This window comes from Crinia signifera, chromosome 5 (assembly GCF_055691185.1).
Source record: "Crinia signifera chromosome 5, ASM5569118v1, whole genome shotgun sequence".
In the NCBI taxonomy this organism is placed as follows: domain Eukaryota; kingdom Metazoa; phylum Chordata; class Amphibia; order Anura; family Myobatrachidae; genus Crinia; species Crinia signifera.
Window position 1 is genome coordinate 56,369,449 of NC_139221.1, and position 18,526 is coordinate 56,387,974.

Genomic DNA, 18,526 nt, shown 5'->3' on the forward strand with positions numbered 1-18,526 from the left:
GACGATGGCTATCAGCCAGGCCTCACCTTTGTGCTGGGAACCAATCTAGTGCTTTTTAATTGGGGATACAAGTCCAGGAAGTTGCCTTTAAATGTCATATTGATTGGATGACTTCTGTTAATGAACTTGACATTTATAGCCAAAATGTAGATAGAAAGCGGTTATAATAAACACTGATGTGTCTTCTGTGTACATCTGGCAGATTATTGGAGGGATTAAGCTGCTGGCAGTCACGCTCTGCTTTTGGTTTAAGCTCGTGCACCAGAAACCAGTTAGGGAACACATTTCCCGATGGCAACGGAAGAAAATGGAAAGAAAACTTTTTTTTAGGAGCAGTCAAGTATCACCAAGGACAACGGAACCGCAACATTAACCCCTTCTTTAACTGCATTATGAACAATAGGGATTTAGCTTCCATAGGACATACAGTATATCATAAGTTAGTTGATGCTTTTTAAAATAAAAACTGTTCTATAGCGATACATTTATATGTAAAATGTACTTTAGCTTACCCACATAAAATCTTTATATCTATCCTGTTGAAATTAACAGGAAACCCTACTAGTTACCATATGTTCTACTAACTGCATTATGCCACCATGAAACTGATGGGGACTTGGGTATGGAACTAAGATTGGCTTTTGTTGATGTGTGTTATAATATTGCTGCCAGTAACCTCTGCACTGAACTATTTACACCTACTATGATCTAGACAAGCACAACAGTAACTCATGAGAATCAGCAGTGATCTGTGATCGGAGGACATAGTTTCCAGACCCTTAAGGTGCCCATTCACGGTGCAAGGGTGCTGTGTGATGCGATGCACGCTCCCGCGGGCATCTCATCGCACAGCACATAAAGTCTCTGCAGCCTGTGCTTTTTTAATTAGGTCCCGATTGCATCGCATTCAATCTAGTTCAAAATGCATGGGAATATTGTACCGTGTATGGGCACCTTTAGATGATGAATATTTCAAAGAATTCCAATATCCCAGTAAACTATAATATTCAGAATTCAAATATCCCAGTAAAACACAGTGGTGGGCTGTAGCTAAAAAGGACTTGGCTATAGTTAAATAATGTATAATAAATACTGGATGATCTCAATGCCCCCATACACTAGTACTATATGGTCCTTTTCTGCATGAATTCAATGCATCGAGTCGATGAATCATGTGTAAAGTGTCCAATCGTATGTAATTTACTTACTATTTCAATCCACTGTTTGGTCCTGTGCGCCGTTCCCGTAGACTGTCACCACTGCATCAAGGCTTAATTGTACCAGAGTGGTGAATAGGATCACGTGATACATCAAATGCAAAATAACCACAAATAATGCATCGCATGAGATCGAGCTGCCGGGGCAGTTGCCAGGGTATCGCATGCAAGGCTAGCATGCGATGTCTTGTTGTAGTGTATGGCCACCTTAAGGCTGGGTACACATCAACACACCTACAGATTTAGGTGGAAACAAAAATCTAGAAATATAAGGGAGAAAAAGAAATGCAAACATTTGCTGCCAAATGCTTGAAAATGGATAGAAACGATTGTTTGGATACGTTTGTTATATCAAACCGGTAATAAACAATTGTCTATTTACCACCGTTTGGCTGTGAATGGTTTTTGTAGGGATAGCAACCGACCATCGATGATTCAAACTAATTGATGGTTTATGGCTGACGTCGAATAATTTGCCATTGATGGGCAAGAACCACATGTTTTCCCTCCATTGATGTCAAGCATAAGTTTTTTCGTTTTTTTTTCCCTTCCCCAAGGGGCCAGTACATGGAATATAGCTCCGCACCAGGTACCTGTGACGCCCCACGTCCAGGTTCGAATTGTCCCACAGGCCAATCAGTCAAATAAAATGGATGACCATTGATAGGTAAAACCATTGTCAATGGCAACGATGGCCATCCCTAGTTTATTTTTATTTGCTCCCTTACATTACGAGATTTTTGTTTCCACCAGACAGACACAGCTAAGTGTGTAACCAGCTTTAGTCCTCTATTCAATACAGGGAAGCCTATTGCACTTCTTATATCAGTGATGGAGAACCTTGGCAATCCATCTGATGTTGAACAACTCATTCCCAACATGCCTTGAAACAGTTTTAGCAAAGCCAAGTAGCAAAACTGTTGCAGAGCATGCTGGGATGTGTAGTTCAACAGCTAAAATACCAAGGTTTTCCATCACTGTCCTACACTATTTAGTTGGTCAAACACGGTAACATTTTATGAACAATCAAAGCTTTTATGAATTTCACTTGAAATCCTACTGGCCAAAAGATTTCAATCCCATTTACAGAACAATTATGTAAAGGTTTAGAGCAGGATAGGCCAACTTGTGGCTCTCCCGATGTTGTGAAACTTCAAATCCCAGCATGCCTTGCTAGTTTCAACACTCCCTTATAGCAAATCTGTGGCAAGGCATGATGGGATTTGTAGTTTGACAACATCTGGAGAGCCACAGGTTGGCCAGGCCTGGTTTAGAGGGTAGACGGATCGTTTAACAACTGCAAAGCATATTGGCACATCATTAGCATATCACTCATTATCCCTACACAATGTAACGTGCACGACGGATCATTATCTTTCCGCCTGCTGAAGGGATCAGCGAGCTAGATGAATGACCGGCGGGTGCGTGCGTTGGATCATTATCATGCTCACACATGGAAAGTTATTAAACTATTCCTTGTTCGAATTGGCTAAGAATGGCCATTTGAAAATTCTTACCATGTGTGGGCATCTTGAGATACACTCATCCTGGAACCCTATGTCTGACATTATTATTCTTCAGACTGTTCTGACCAACAGTTTCTATTGATCTATCCACTGCCACTTACCCACTGCTAGATTAGAAATTGTAGCTATGCATTAGCTAAAATGAGCAGGCTACTACTCTTAGGGACTATGAGCCTGATTCAGACCAGAATAAACAGCGCTCAGCTGAACTATCCCCCCCCCTTATCATTTGAGCACTGTTCTCCAAATTCGGAGTGGGCGCTGAAGTCATGGGAAGTCAGCTGCCCACCCCAAGCAAGCATTGACATGGGTACAGGGGTACACCCAGCGTTTTTATGTGCACACCGATGAAACACTGGACGTACCACTGCACCCACCCCCTGGCCATGCATTATGTAGCGAACGGCTCGGCAAGTTTATTCATGCATGCACAAAACCCAACCATCGGGGAAGGGGCCGAATTTGGCCCATTATGAACGGGTCTGAATCAGACCCTATATTCCACTAGTACCAGGCTTTTACATCTATAATTTATTTGGGCCTATTTTGCAGTTTTTAATGAATGTAGTACAGGTTCAATATCCCTTATTTAAATTATCCCTTATTCAGAAAACCATCGTTTCAGAATGCACTTTTTTTTGTTGCTAAAAGCCTACAGGGTACATCTGTAACGGGCTCTACTGGGGACATGATATGTAACTGGCACTACTGGGGACGAGATATGTAACTGGCACTACTGGGGACATGATATGTAACTGGCACTACTGGGGACATGACATGTAACTGGCACTACTGGGGACGAGATATGTAACTGGCACTACTAGGGACATGATATGTAACTGGCACTACTGGGGACATGATATGTAACTGGCACTACTGGGGACATGATATGTAACTGGCACTACTGGGGACATGATATGTAACTGGCACTACTGGGGACATGATATGTAACTGGCACTACTGGGGACATGATATGTAACTGGCACTACTGGGGACATGATATGTAACTGGCACTACTGGGGACATGATATGTAACTGGCACTACTGGGGACATGACATGTAACTGGCACTACTGGGGACATGACATGTAACTGGCACTACTGGGGACATGACATGTAACTGGCACTACTGGGGACATGATATGTAACTGGCACTACTGGGGACATGACATGTAACTGGCACTACTGGGGACATGATATGTAACTGGCACTACTGGGGACATGATATGTAATTGCCACTACTGAGAACATGATATGTAACTGGCACTACTAGGGACATGACATGTAACTGGCACTACTGGGGACATGATATGTAACTGGCACTACTGAGAACATGATATGTAACTGGCACTACTGGGGACATGATATGTAACTGGCACTACTGAGAACATGATATGTAACTGGCACTACTGGGGACATGATATGTAATTGCCATTACTGAGAACATGATATGTAACTGGCACTACTGGGGACATGATATGTAACTGGCACTACTGGGGACATGATATGATATTCAACACTATTAAGATCGACATACATTGAGTCGACCACTGAAGGTCAATAGGCCTTCAGTCCACATGTAAAAATGGTAGACATGAATAGGGTCGACTGGGTTACAGGTTTGACAATCATTAGGACATTACAGTAGGTCAACATTGGGAAGGTCGACAGTCAAAAGGTCGACATGGGTTTTTTAATTATTTTTGAGCCAACATGTGCACACAGGCGGCATTTCATGCCCTACCATCCACTAGGGCGTGGAGAGAGAATATAATAGTGTGCCAAGCCTGAAGCACTTTTTTGTGTGTCCGTGTCGACATTCGGGACAAAAAAACTGAAAAGCCCACGTCAACCTTTTGACTATCGACCTAATGCTCGTGTCGACCATTCAACCCTGTTGACCTCAGGTGTGTCCACTATTTTCCTGTGTCAACCCAAGGTCTGTCGACATTCGGTGGTCAACCCAATCTTTGTTGACCTTAATTTGGTCGACCCAAGGACCCATACCCCAAGTGTCAGACTCAGACAGGGTTTATGTTGCATAAATCTACCACTAATATCAGGTTCTGTTTTCACATCTCTCTATAACACATAATGAGTATGAAGAGGCAGTGGTGGTGTCCCTGGTCACTGACAAGAACTTTGTCTCTATGTAGTAATACAAGAATTCAGTACCAGTCCTAACTTTAATTAGATGGATCAATGGTATTTGTGAATGGCTTGGTCTTAGCTGCCTTATAGTATGGGTCAGGGAGCCAATTATGTATGCCCTGTACTCAAAATATGTAAAAGATATTTCACACATCCAAGGGCACGTGGTAGGGAATTTGAATGCTTTAATACGGATTGGTTAAGCTACCAAACATTGTCTATTGGCCCTATTCTTAGTTGGATGCAAATGTAAGAACATAAAATGCTTCCAATAACAAATGGCATCTTAGCAACTTATGCTCCTTCTATACTTACAAGGAAGTCCGGAGATTTTGCATGTGAATATGCATCAAACCAAGATTTCTTTATGTGTGTATGCAACAGGATCAAAGAGCTGAGTACCGAGAATTTGGCAGCTTGCTAGAACCAGTAATGCTGTGTACACATGGTAAGCTTCCCTTGCTATTCGACTTAAAGTCCCCCATACATTGAGGCGATTTAGTCCGATTGTGACCAATCGGCCCGTTAAATCGGACCAAATCGACTCTCCCTGACAGGCCGTCCAACCACCCGTTCCTCCAGGCGACGAGGCGGGCGGTAAGCAGGGATGCATGCGATCAATCACAACAGATTGCATGAGTCCCTGCGGCTCGCAGGATATCGGGTGTCCGTACACTGCGGCGATACATGGCAGTGTATGGGCACCTTAAGATTTGATTGCTATGCAATCTTTGCTGACTGTACTATTTACATACAATTCATGCAATCTACAATCAACTTGCACTATATAGTCTTTGCTGCCCTGTTTATCTGGGTTTCGAGATTTGTGCTGTCACGGGAGCGCGCATCGGGATCGCAAGGTTAAAAACATGTGCTGTCTGCGTGCGGTTTTGACTATATAGTCAAATTCTAATATCAAATATCACCGTGTGTACATAGCATAAATTCCAAGGTCATATGTCTGAAAGCAGTAACATATCGCTTTCAGACATGTGACCTGGGAATTTAATCCTATGTGTACCGTCTTCCCTGATTAGCCACCAGGCAATGCCAAGGAGCAATGAAATGTATTTTGGTTATAAGTGAACAATGCTTCTTTAATCAATTTAGTATCTTTATACTGTTATTGCTCCAAAGGGAACCACCACCAAAATGAATCATCTAGAATAGTAAGACCCAGTATATTTCACAATTTTGAACCTGCTTTATTTGCTGGCATTGAGTGTCACAAAACAGTATAATCCTGCATTTTACTGAGATGCAATTTTTCCAAATCTGATTTTCTTTGGTCCCTTACTCGAATTGCAGAGCCTCTGCCCAGCCAGGAAAGAACATCCACTCGATAAATGCTTGCTCTATATTAGATCCGCACCCTAACACATATTCCACTACTTCTGCATACAAATTACTTAAAGCATGAATTTAAGAGGCTTTAGGAAGAACAACCAAACATAATATTATACTGTTCTTCTATATCATTTATGTGTGTCCACATACACTCATCCTCAAATTTCATTAAACAGCCCTGTTCAGTGTGCAACAGACATTGGGGCAGATGTATTAAGCCGGGCAAAGAGATAAACTGGAAGGGGATAACGCACCAACCAATCAACTCCCAACTGTCATATTTCAAACACACCTGATTGGCTGGTGCATTATCACCTTTCACTTTATCTCTTCGCTAGGCTTAATACACCTGGCCAATCGCTAAAACAGGTAGGGACAACATGGTTTCCAGGTGGACACTGGCAAATTTGCACCGTTTATCAGGATTTAACGTATATGGCCAGTATATTGCACCACTTCTTTAGGGCGATTATGGACCAAGACGCTCTGAAGTCTTAATGCAATTAATTTCTTTACTATGCCTTCCTAAATTGATTGATTAATAATATTAACTAATTAAAAGCCAGTTAAAGTAACCGACACCGGGGCCGGATATAGGGTGGGCTTCGTGGGCGGTCGCTGCTCATGCAGGATCTGGTGGATTGCTGGAACTAAGGGGCTTGTATGGCTCTCCATACAAACATCTGGTGCTAGGATTAGGGGTGCTGTCTCTCCATACAAACATCTGGTGCTAGGATTGGGGGTGCTGTGTGTGTGTGTATATATGCCCCCATCTTCAATAATCCAGCTTCTGCACACTACCATTGCCTCACACCCAAACTGCCACTTCCCTACACCCGACCATTAGCTGCCATTACAAAGCACCCCCCTCTCAGAGAACCTCACCTCACATTCCTAGTCCTGTGGATGCAGTTCTTCTATCATGATACACTGGTTTGCAGTAATCTACAGCTTTTTTCTTCCCCAGGCATGGGATTGTAAACATTTTATCACAACTTTTAGTAAGCCATCTTTAAATGTATTATGTACGCACCTTTATTATGGTTTTGGGGCGCCTCTTTATATAAAGTCTTGGTTTCTCGATAATAGGAAGAGGTGGGAGTTTGCGTAGTTCCTGCAGTACAGCGGCGGCCGCCCTCCTTTTCGCTAGTTTCTTGCTGTTCCCCTCGCCTTCAGCAGTGAATTCTCCGACTGTTACCCTTGTAACAAAACTCTTCATATGCGGGGGGCCACTTTCCTTTGTCACCTGGAGAACAGAAAGCAAAGGCAGTTGGGAGCACTCTACATCACTAAGGCAAAACCCCCAAAGTACGTCATGCTTGCATTTCTGGTGCATTTAAAATTGTCATTTGCCTACAAAAAGATTAGTCACTTTCAATATATAACTGAAAATAAGAACAAAAAACGTATTATCTCATGACCAAATGCCATCCAGGCCATAGAAACATAGAATGTGAAGGCAGATAAGAACCACTTGGCCCATCTAGTCTGCCCCTTTTTTAAACATGTTACTTCAAACCATACTTGATCCTTATTTATTTGTAAGGATATCAATATGCCTATCCCAACCTTGTTTAAATTGCTCTACTGTATTTGCCTCTACCACCTCTACTACCCTTTCTGTGAAGTAATTCTTCCTCATCATATATGGAATGTGAAAAGCTATTGCACACACAAAAATGACACAGTAATTACAGTATTCCAGACTGGTCACCCTGTCTAGCATATATTTTTAAGTATCATGAGCCTCACGTATGTTTCCCTCTTTATCTGCCTTGCCTTACTGTGTGTAATGCTGCATTTATATTTAAATGTTAAACTGGGTGAACTTATATTCCAAAGATTCCCAAACAAGATCCTCAAGGCACCCCAACGGTCCAATTTTTTTATTTTATATATATATATATATATATATATATATATATATATATATATATATATATATGTATGCTTGGCCACACAGGTGACTTAATTAGTATCTCAGTCAATCTGATATAAACATCTGTGCCATAGATATATCTAAAACCTGGATTACTGGGGTGCCTTGAGGACCGCACTTGAGAACCTCTGTCCTATGCAGTCAAGCTGTTGATCGCCCTAACTCCCAATCGAATGTCCTCAAAATACAGTGTCTAGGTTGAAAGTCAACAGGTAAATACCAAATGGTTGGACAAAAAATGCGAGTAACGCATTGAAACGTTGGAAGTTAGGCTGATTGGGCATATCTATGTCACACACATACATACACTCACATGTATAAGAGGTATATAGTGTCAAGATCCATAGAAATTGGGGAGGAATTCAATTAGTTGCAATAAATTACCATGGCAGATTGATCCCTGGGGATAAATCAGTTGTCCCTGATAGCCGGTACTATCAGGGGTTTCTTCACATGCTCCTATAAGTCACCTGTTTTCTCTGCCACAATTACAAAAACACATATGGTAGGTCTGAGATATTGTCCCGGACCCTATGTGCATTTTGTGCAGTAAAAGCAGGCTCTAATTGAAAATTATGAAAAGAAAATTGTTGTAAAGTCCTATTTTTGCCACATGAAAATTTAACATGAGTTATTGAATTCCCTCGTTTACCTGTCTCTTATAAAAAAAAAAAAAAAAACATTTTCAAAAATGAAAAAAACACTCAAGTTTATTTAATACAAGTATATATAGGCAGCAAACCCAATAGAATATAAAGTAATTTAGATTTAATTACGTCTTACTTATCACTAAATGCTGCATATGGCGGGTATCCATTAATATTTATCAAGCGTAAACAAGCTCAGCAGATTGAATTGTAGAAAGAGGATTAGAATAAGAAACAGTAGTGGTGAGTAAAACAAGAAGCTGCACAATACAACCTGGATTATATGAACTGAATGCAAACAGCATGTTGGAATGCGGCTGTGTGTTCTCCCTTCATAACCAGAACATATGTGGTCTGGTGACAATAAAAGTAACAGGTACGGCTTCATGCCGATTTAAAGGAAAATATTTATCTTTGCCCACTGTTCCCAGAAAAGGTCTTTGAATATCGCGGAATCACACTTGTGTCAGTCAAGTGAAATCACATGAATGGCTCAGCATGTCAGATTCACAAAACCTGGACAGAAAGAGATTCCACGAACATCATTATTACACATTACGCCCTCAGGTCACCATTATACACAAAGCAAAACATGTGAGTGAAACCAGTGCAGACTCTCACAGCACATTGCAGAAGGTTACAAAACACATTCCAGTGTGCCGCAAGGGAGGAGATGTGGAAAAGGCTCAATACGTTCAGATGCTGCAAATTGTACAACTACACGCACCATTGCTATAACAAGTTATGGGCCATAGATTTTTTTAAAAATTTTTTAATACTGTACTCAAATGAAACAAAAAAATCTATTTTTAAAAGATTTATACCTTTTTCATAGTGCCCGAAGCATGACGAGTGAAGTGAGCCATGTGAGGGGACGCGGTACACCTATAGTGTCCATTTCAACTTAAGTCGACAAACACCAAAAACTCATGTTGACTTTCTCCATGTCCTAATGTTAGTATTAACCTAATGACCACGTCAACCTATTTCATGCCCTATGGCCCATACCCCCTTTTTCATAAATATCAGTAGATTTTACAAATGCTTCAAAAAAATTAAAGCAGATGTAATGCCCACACCGACCAATCAGAATCTCGCTATCATTTATCTAGCACATTCTTGAGAACTATAACTAGTTTGATTGGTTGCTAGAAGGATCACCTTCACTTTTCCTTTTCAGAAGGTTTTAGTAAAGCTAGCCCATAGAGCAGGGGTGGCCAAACCTGTCCTCAGGATCTACCACCAGCTCATGTTTGTCAGGCAACCTGTGGATCTATACAGGTTGAGTATCCTGTATCCGTGCATCCATTATCCGAATTATTCCAAAAACCGTGGTTTTTGGAATCATTCGAATTTTTTTTTTTTTTTTACCCCCCTCACCCTCTTTTCATACTTACCAAGTCCCAGGGCGTCCACAGCAGGCCTCCGGCATCTTCTCCAGGGTCTCCAGCGGTCCCAGGAATGCATTGCGCGAGCGCCGGTGACGTCACCGGTGCGCGCGCACACCCGCGCAATGCATTCCTGGGACCGCTGGAGACCCAGAGAAGATGCCGGAGGCCTGCTGTGGACGCCGAGGGACCACCGGACACCATCAGAGGACAGGTAAGTATGGCAAAAAAAATTTATTCCAAAAACCGAAAAATTCCCCTATCCGGAATGCTCGTGGTCCCGAGCATTTCGGATAGGGGATACTCAACCTGTATTAGGAATGAATGCAGCAGGTTAGAATATGTGACAGTTACAGTAGTAATGACTACAGCTGTGCACCAGCTAGGAGGTCTGAAAACGTGGACCGCTGGTAGATCTCGAGGTCAGGTTTGGCCAATAGGACAATATGGCTGTTACTGTATTTAAGAAACAAATGTAGCAAAATACAAACCATCTACTAATATAGGAAACAATATTTAATATTTGTGATTATATGTGTTTTGATAAATAAATAGACTGAAATGCACCTGTTTGATGCATATAAGTGAACACAACATGTATGACTGACTGGTTTTCTCTATTACAGGTGTCTTAAAATAGTATTCTCCTAAAAAACGCAAAATAAAGGTTTTTTTTCTTATTCTTTGTCTTTATGTGGTAAGAGACTGCAATTCTGCTGAAAACCCATCTGTGCACCTTATGATCTAGTGCAGGGGTGGCCAAACCTGTCCTCAAGATCTACCAACAGTGCATGTTTTCCAGGCAACCTGTGGATCTATAGTAGGAATGAATGCAGCATGTTTTAAAATGTGACAGTTAGTGATGACTACAGCTGTGCACCAGCTATGTAACCTGGAAAATGTGGACCGCTAGTAGATCTCGAGGACCAGTTTGGCCACCCCTGATCTAGTGTAATGTTTCTCAACCTCGGTCCTCAAGTGCCTCCAACAGTTCACATTTTCCAGGTCTCCTCATAGAATTACAGGTGAAATAAATAGCTCCTCCTGTGGATCTTTTAAAATATGTCAGTGAATAATAATAATGAGTGCACCTGCAAGGTGACCTGAAATCACATGCACTGTTGGCGGTCCTTGAGGACCGAGGTTGAGAACCACTGATCTAGTATAGTGTACCCCATGATGTCACTGCTTTCTCAGGGACGGATAAGCAGAATATTGACAGGGCCCATAAAATGGCACCAACCACTTTGTGCAGGTGACAGACATGCTTGCAATGACAATAGTGCAAATAGTTTTAAAATATAAAATTAAATTTTATTATTGGGCGATTACCGTTTTAGAGAAACAACATTTTAGCAACCCCACACAGAGAACATTTTTAAAATCAAATCTCAGAAGCGGAATGTTGATCACCAGGTCTGTGCTTATTTTGCCTAATCAGTGTATTCCAGAGAGCCACTTTCCCCCTCAGGAATGTTTTATGTGAGGCTGCTCCTCTCATCCTGATTAAACATACTGAATCACGGCCTTATAACAGGGCGGCTTCCAGTGACGATTGCATCATGGCATATGCATTCTACTGAAAAATCAATGAGGCTTGACAGCAACCCGTATATATTTAATGTACATATAAATTCTAACACATTACCATCTCTCCCTTTATAGCTTAAAGGTAATGGCTACATAGAGGTTTATTGAGCTAATCTTCGCAGGGTTACTAATATTTTAAGAAGCAGGTTAGGTATCGCATCCTGATACGGGTAGGAACACATACTTTGAATGAAAGAATCCGCTGAGATGCTAAGGGGCAGAAATTTTGTGGAGAGTGAAAAAACAGCTAGCCAATCAGCTCCTAGCTGTATTGTTACAGACTGACTTTGAAAAATGACAGTTGGGAGCTGATTGGCTGGCTGTTCATCATTCTCCATTTGATCACCTTTTGAAGCTTGATCCTTAGAGAGAACTCAGAGGATTCTTTCATTCACCGTATGTGGAATAGGACACAATAGCAAAAGCAATTACTGCCAGCACAGCTGAGCGGTAAGCCCCATGGGTGAACATGTTTCCTCGCCAACCATGCTGAGAGTCCCGCAGCGAATTGATTTTTGCCCATCACCGGGCTCTTACCTCAAAGCTGAGGGGCAGATTGCGCTTCAAAGAAATTTCAAACACCAGGCTGATTTCTGACTTGTTGGCATCTTTATCTTCTTCTGGACATCGATTCGTCTCCCCATTCTGCTTGCAAGCAAAAATATATAAAATCAACCCCATTCATTTTTATTAACTCAATGCTTTAACACAAGAATGTTTGCATCATATAGGTTTTAAAAGCCTAGTTTTCATTTTGAATTATGTAAAGAAAATAGCACAAAGAGCAATCATTAGTACCATACCGCGATGGCAGCCATTTTGCATCCTGATATTACTGTCCTGACAGAAAGTGTAAGAGTTTACCACTTAGCCCCGGAAGCTGGGGCCAGGGGGGTTGGGGGGTTGTTACACCCGCACAGAGACAGGTAAAGCCAAACCCATAACTGACCACTTTTCATGATCATGGCCCTACCCACATAAGTACAAAAGCCACCGTAAATTACTCAACTTCCACTAGAGATGTGTGTGAACAAACCTGGCCTATATTGTGCCTATAGAAAGCAATTTTTACATCTCCCCCCCCCCCCCCCCCTGACAAAGGCACCTGACAAAGCAGCCTCAACTATCTGGAGGCCAATATGGGATCAAAAGGTTTTTCAATCCCGAATCCTGGGATTGAGAAAAATGGTCTAGGCTGGACCTTCCTTACCAGGCCCTTATGGTATGGAAACACTGCTAAACACCTGCGCTCTCTCCGGTTAGGATGGTGAGGTAATAGCCATAGATCACATGGACTAATCAGAGACACTGAAAGCTAACGCAGCAGCCACTGCAGATACAAGAACAGGTAGGAGCCGCAGAGCACACAAGCGACAGCTGACTTACCAATGACGATCTCTCTGGTATAGGCTCATTCTTCAGTGCGTGCAGAGCTTTCAGTGCTGCATTGTGTCTTGCTGCCTGGCGAGTTTTCCCTTCTCCATAAAACTCGCTGTTGCCCACCATTAGCTGTACATAGAACGTCTTAAGCATTGGGCAAAGGTATCTATATAAATAAATAAAATACATTTGAGAAAACAGACCGTTATAAACAAGCACTAGGCACTAACAAACTGTTATGTTCCATAGATGCAGCACATAACTATCATAACACAAAACAGCAATATTAAAACAGTTGCCATCTGCAAAAACCCACTTTAGAAAAGATTAATTTATCAACATTCAGTGAATGTAGAAATGTGGCCGATTAATGATTCATCTAGAGAGCCAATCAGACAACTTACTGTGATTCTGCATTGGGTACCCTTCATGATTTCATTTTTAAGATTTATTAATTTAAATGTATTATCTTCCTTTCAACACATCATTGTCTCGGCATAGCTTTAAGAATGAGAAGTAGTGAGAGATGTAGTGTTCATTCTAGCACCCGCCATCTTTGAAAACCCATGCAGTTCCTCCTCCCTGCCTGGGGTGTCGCTGTCTGCTGTGGTGTTTATAGTACAGCTACAGTACAGTGTTAATAGGAGCAGATTTTAATAGCCGCAAGCTATAACTGTATAAGGCAGATTCTACTTACAGTTTTAGAAATGAGTGATGGGCGTGGGGCCCCCTGTGTTGTTGTGGTTGCCTTTAATACAGCGCTTTTTATCACTTTCTTATTTTACTACCTATGTAACGAATGCTTCTTATTGACAGTTTAATTCTCACTAGCGTGGTGCCTTGGGGCAGTTGGCCTATGCTGACTTGGGGTGGAGTCACGTGCCCACGACTCACATGTTAGTGTTAGTGACACCCCCCCACATACACGCACCTACAAACATTCTGCGTGCAGCCTATGTAGCTGCGAAAAGAATATGCCCAATACTCAGGAAAATGAGCCGTCGACAGTGAATTGTATCTGCCCCATAGAGCCAAAATGATCATGAACAAAATGGTATAAGAGTTACTTGGATTTATTAATCAACACTTGTTGAACACAGTTTCTCAGATGTGACCAGACTGCAAATCAGATTTTGTTTCTTAAAAAAAAAAAAGCACAATTTTTACAATTTTTTTTAAGCAATATCTGGATAACTGGATAAAACCTTTACAATGTTCTAGAACACCAAATCATGTTTGTCAAATCCTTACAATATTCCTGCAATATACCCTCAAATATTTTGTCTACACATGTGGTCTTGTCCTGCTGACATTAACAGACCCATTTACCTCCCATCCCACAGCTGCTAACATTATTAGAAGAATCCCAAACTCTCTCAAGACATAAAATAAATCAAACCATAATCACAGGCACTCAATACAAACCAAACAATACAGACAATGAAACTTAATGGACTGCGAGAGCAAGACGATTCTAATCAATCAATACATGGTAGCATTAAAAATAATAGATTAGGTCACAATCAATGTAAATGCACTAATTAAGTGAAAATGAATAACAACCTATAGTCTATGAAGCTAGAACAGGAAATAGGGAAAACGCAATCTACCATAAATGGAAGAACCCACATGTCTGCCTCATGTAGGAACAGGTATACCCATAGGAATCTGTATACCCTGACGGGGAACCTGGAAGCTCCATATGACAGTCAGGGCTCTATGCTCAACAGGGCAATCTATCATGTATTCATAAAACAGACTGAGCTGCAGCACCGCTCATAGCAGGGGCTATTAACCAAGAGCCAGCAAGTAAATACAATTACATTACAAGGACATTAATTATTAATTAAAAACTAAAGGCAAGACACAAAAACAATTCCAGACATGATTGAGTTCCATTCTAGAAAAATAATAAATATGTCAAAAGATCTGACAACTTTTTAAAATAGTTATATAACCTTTATAGAAAGTCTCTTTCTCTTCTTGTTTTTTTGGGGGGAAGGGGGAGGGGGTATAACCGAGGGTGAGCTGCAGGGTATAGTGCCTCTTCTGTTCCATGTCCCCAGAATGAGGAGCGCATTAATAGGAGTAGGTACTAATGTGGTAGTGGTAGTAGATGTACACAGTACAACATTGCAGTCATTATCCCGAGGTAACTGCTGTTTAAACAGCATTGTATAAACTAGCCATTCTCACTAACCATAAGGGCATGATTTAATGTGGGCAGCAGTATGCAGCATTTTTATATATACATTATTACATATTACTTTGGCAGTTCTGCCAAACATAGGGCTTCCACATGTATTTTTCCCAGAACAGTCACAATGTTAACTCAGTATATTAAGTTTCAATATTAAATCCATAAACCGAACTCCTCCTACGATTGTGTGAATAATACCACTAATACTAATCTGCACTAAACACGCAAACTCTTATTGTGCAGCGATTCTTTCTTGTTTACGTCTAACTACCGTCAATGGCAGAAACCCATTCACCAAGCAGCAATACCCAACAGGGTTGTAACATCGTAGCTCCCTGGTGCTAAACTCACCATCCTTCAAATTGGGAGAAGAAGCAGTTCAGGATCACGCACATATTTAGATTTTAGGTGACATGATTATGTGAATGAGATGTTTACAAATACATAATGTATAAAGGATATGGAGCAGACCCACCCTTCTATATGTGGGGCAATGCAATTCTATTGGTAGCCACGATGTGCAGGCTTCTGGCCTTTCTGGTTCTCCAGCACTTCTCGACCACAGCCATTTGAATTAAACCTTTTGAATTACAGGGAGTTAAATTATTGTGGAAAGGGGGGGGGGGGGGACACACTTAATTTCTCTAGGTCTTATTAAATTTGTTACATACCTCTGTTTTTATTGTGTTTAACTTCACCCCCCCCCCTCCACAAAAACACATACAGATGGGTCCTTGCTGGTCTCACAGTCTAATTGCAGCAAATGCAACTAATTTGATTAGTGTGCCCGCAGAAGGGACTAGATGTGCCTGGGATGTGCGCACACTCCCGCAATCCATAGGAACACATAGGGGTGTTATTCAATGGTTATTGAGAGCGCTGAGTGCTCACTGTCACAGCTCGGAGGGTCAGTATTCAACTGACCCCCTGAACACGCTGTTTCCCCCTTGCTAGGTTTTTGTAGCGAGGGGGCATGTGCGGCCACTAAAACAGCGAGTGTCGCAGCTAAATGCAGCGGGCTCCCTGCATTAGCCACGAGCCTTGGTGTATGGGTAAATCCACAATGATTCCCCTGGAAAGTAGATAGGGTGAGCAGCCGACACGGGGGTTAAATGGCGAGGATCGCTTGTTTTCGGCGATCCTCGCTGTTTAACCCCCTCGACAGCCGCATTGAATACGGCCCAGTGTGTACACTCCTGCAAACTGCTCACAAAATAGCAGCTAATTCGCAACCGCGAATAATATTTGCTGGATTTGCAAAAAGTCGCGGATCTATGCATTTTTGTGGGCCATAATTAGATAAGAAAATGCACACTTATCGGGGATTTGGCCATATACCGCACAATGGTCATGGGTCTCCTGAATAGCTTGTCAACCACACGGGTTCATTTGATCACGCAGAGCAGATTATAGTCCAGTTTTCCCACTCACGTCAATGGCCGAGTTGGCCAAGATTTGATTATAGACTCTTCAGTTGGATTACTTTGGCATCATTGGTCCTGTTTGTGCAATGATGATCACATACACAAATACAATTTTATCCACACTGACAGGATTATTATCAGCCATCACTTTGTCCCAATTGCTTAATATCAGCGTCATTACCAGATTATATTGGCCAGCAAAAATGTGAATGAAAAGTCATCTTGCCCAATAAAATTAATGCTTGCAAACCTTCCCAAGGGACAGAATAAAAATAAGGCTTAACCGCTGTAGTGTAGAGAAAAAAAAAAAGCCAAGCCAAAAGGAAAAATAAAAACAAATGAAAACATTAAACAGAATTAAATTATTGGATATTGACGCTCCCCGAGGACTATCTTACACCACTGCACAGCATCAAAATGTGATGTAGAGCCATTTATCATAGCAACGCACAAGAAAAACTGTCCAAGACTAATAGAAGCAAAATGTGCATTCCTGGAGCAGTGATAGCTCTATTTGTCTTATCACGTAAACACTTTTCACACTCGTATCTGATTTCTGGCCATGCAGTTATCTGTGCAGATTTAGCTATAGATGAGATGCTGGTGGGGAGAAGAGGCCCTAGGGAGCTTTTTTCTGGTGTGCAATTAATAAGCTTAGCCAAAAGAGCAAGATTGTTTCAGTGCGCTCTTTGTGTATGACATAATGTTCCAGTAAAAACATAATGAACAACAATTTTTTTTCTGTCACTATGGCAAACCCAGATTAGTTCCGCAACAAGCTTTAGTGATTTATCTTAAATATGTGCAAGAATGTCTGGCATTGTCTCCGAAACCAGCTTTGTGATTTGTTTCTTTTTCTTTTTAATCTAAATTTGGTTTATTATAACGTTTGAATTCCCGTGTGTGTTTAACCCAGCAGTTTACTGACCCCACCTCTTTCTGATGATTACCCAAAAGGGGAAGTAACAAAAAAATATATAAATAAATAATATAAACCCCCCCCCCCCCTTTTTTTTTTTGTTAGTCAGTTTCTGCCAACATCCTAAACCACACATGCTAGAGGAGCTGGTTCCAATTGTATGTTCAATTTCCCTAATCCCCAGCGCAGGTCTTGATAATGTGCATTTCAGATGTGGTCCGTTTTGGTTTCCTCACAGATGCAATTGTGACTGAGGAGAGGACTTTGTCCACACACACACACACTGATATATGAAGACCGCCCTTGTTTGTGGATTATTCTCTCAGGGAAGACAGAACCCAGGATTAAGCATTTAGAAGTGACGCAATAAAATAAGGAAGTCATGCTGCATGTGGTTTCTTTTATACTAAAATAATATATCAGATAAAGCACATGAGTAAACAGTACGAAATGGTGTGTGTGTGTGTGTGTGTGTGTGTGTGTGTGTGTGTGTGTGTGTGCGTATGAACAGTAGAAGCAGGCATTCTATTGCTTATGGAATAATTGCACCTGGTGCCTTCCCAAGGATATCCATGGAAGTCCCTTGATAGAATATGTCAGCGGCACTCAGATATCTTTTAAAAATCAAAACAGTAGCCTGCTTATTGATCGACGGTTCAAGATTTAATTTCCTGATGACGAGAAATGTCAATCAATAAACAAGCTTCTGTCTTGATTTTGAAAAGACATCCTAGTGCCGCTCACACATTCCAATATATATCTATACATATATACATACATACATATTGGGGAGTATTCA

General features: G+C 41.4%; 1 protein-coding gene across 12 annotated transcripts in view; it reads right to left on the reverse strand.

Moving 5' to 3' along the window:
• The window catches only part of STAU2 (staufen double-stranded RNA binding protein 2), a 296,288-nt gene that overhangs the window by 190,804 nt on the left and 86,958 nt on the right, over positions 1-18,526 (reverse strand). For all 12 annotated transcript variants that reach the window (XR_014474843.1, XR_014474842.1, XM_083187269.1 and 9 more), the window contains 3 exons: positions 13,191-13,350; positions 12,342-12,449; positions 7,274-7,486 (listed from right to left, as the gene is read on the reverse strand). Coding sequence is in view for 10 of the 12 variants with exons in the window: in XM_083187269.1 (XP_083043395.1) it covers positions 7,274-7,486; positions 12,342-12,449; positions 13,191-13,350 (481 nt within the window). In the remaining 2 variants the exon portion in view is untranslated. The remainder of the gene's footprint in view (positions 1-7,273; positions 7,487-12,341; positions 12,450-13,190; positions 13,351-18,526) is intronic.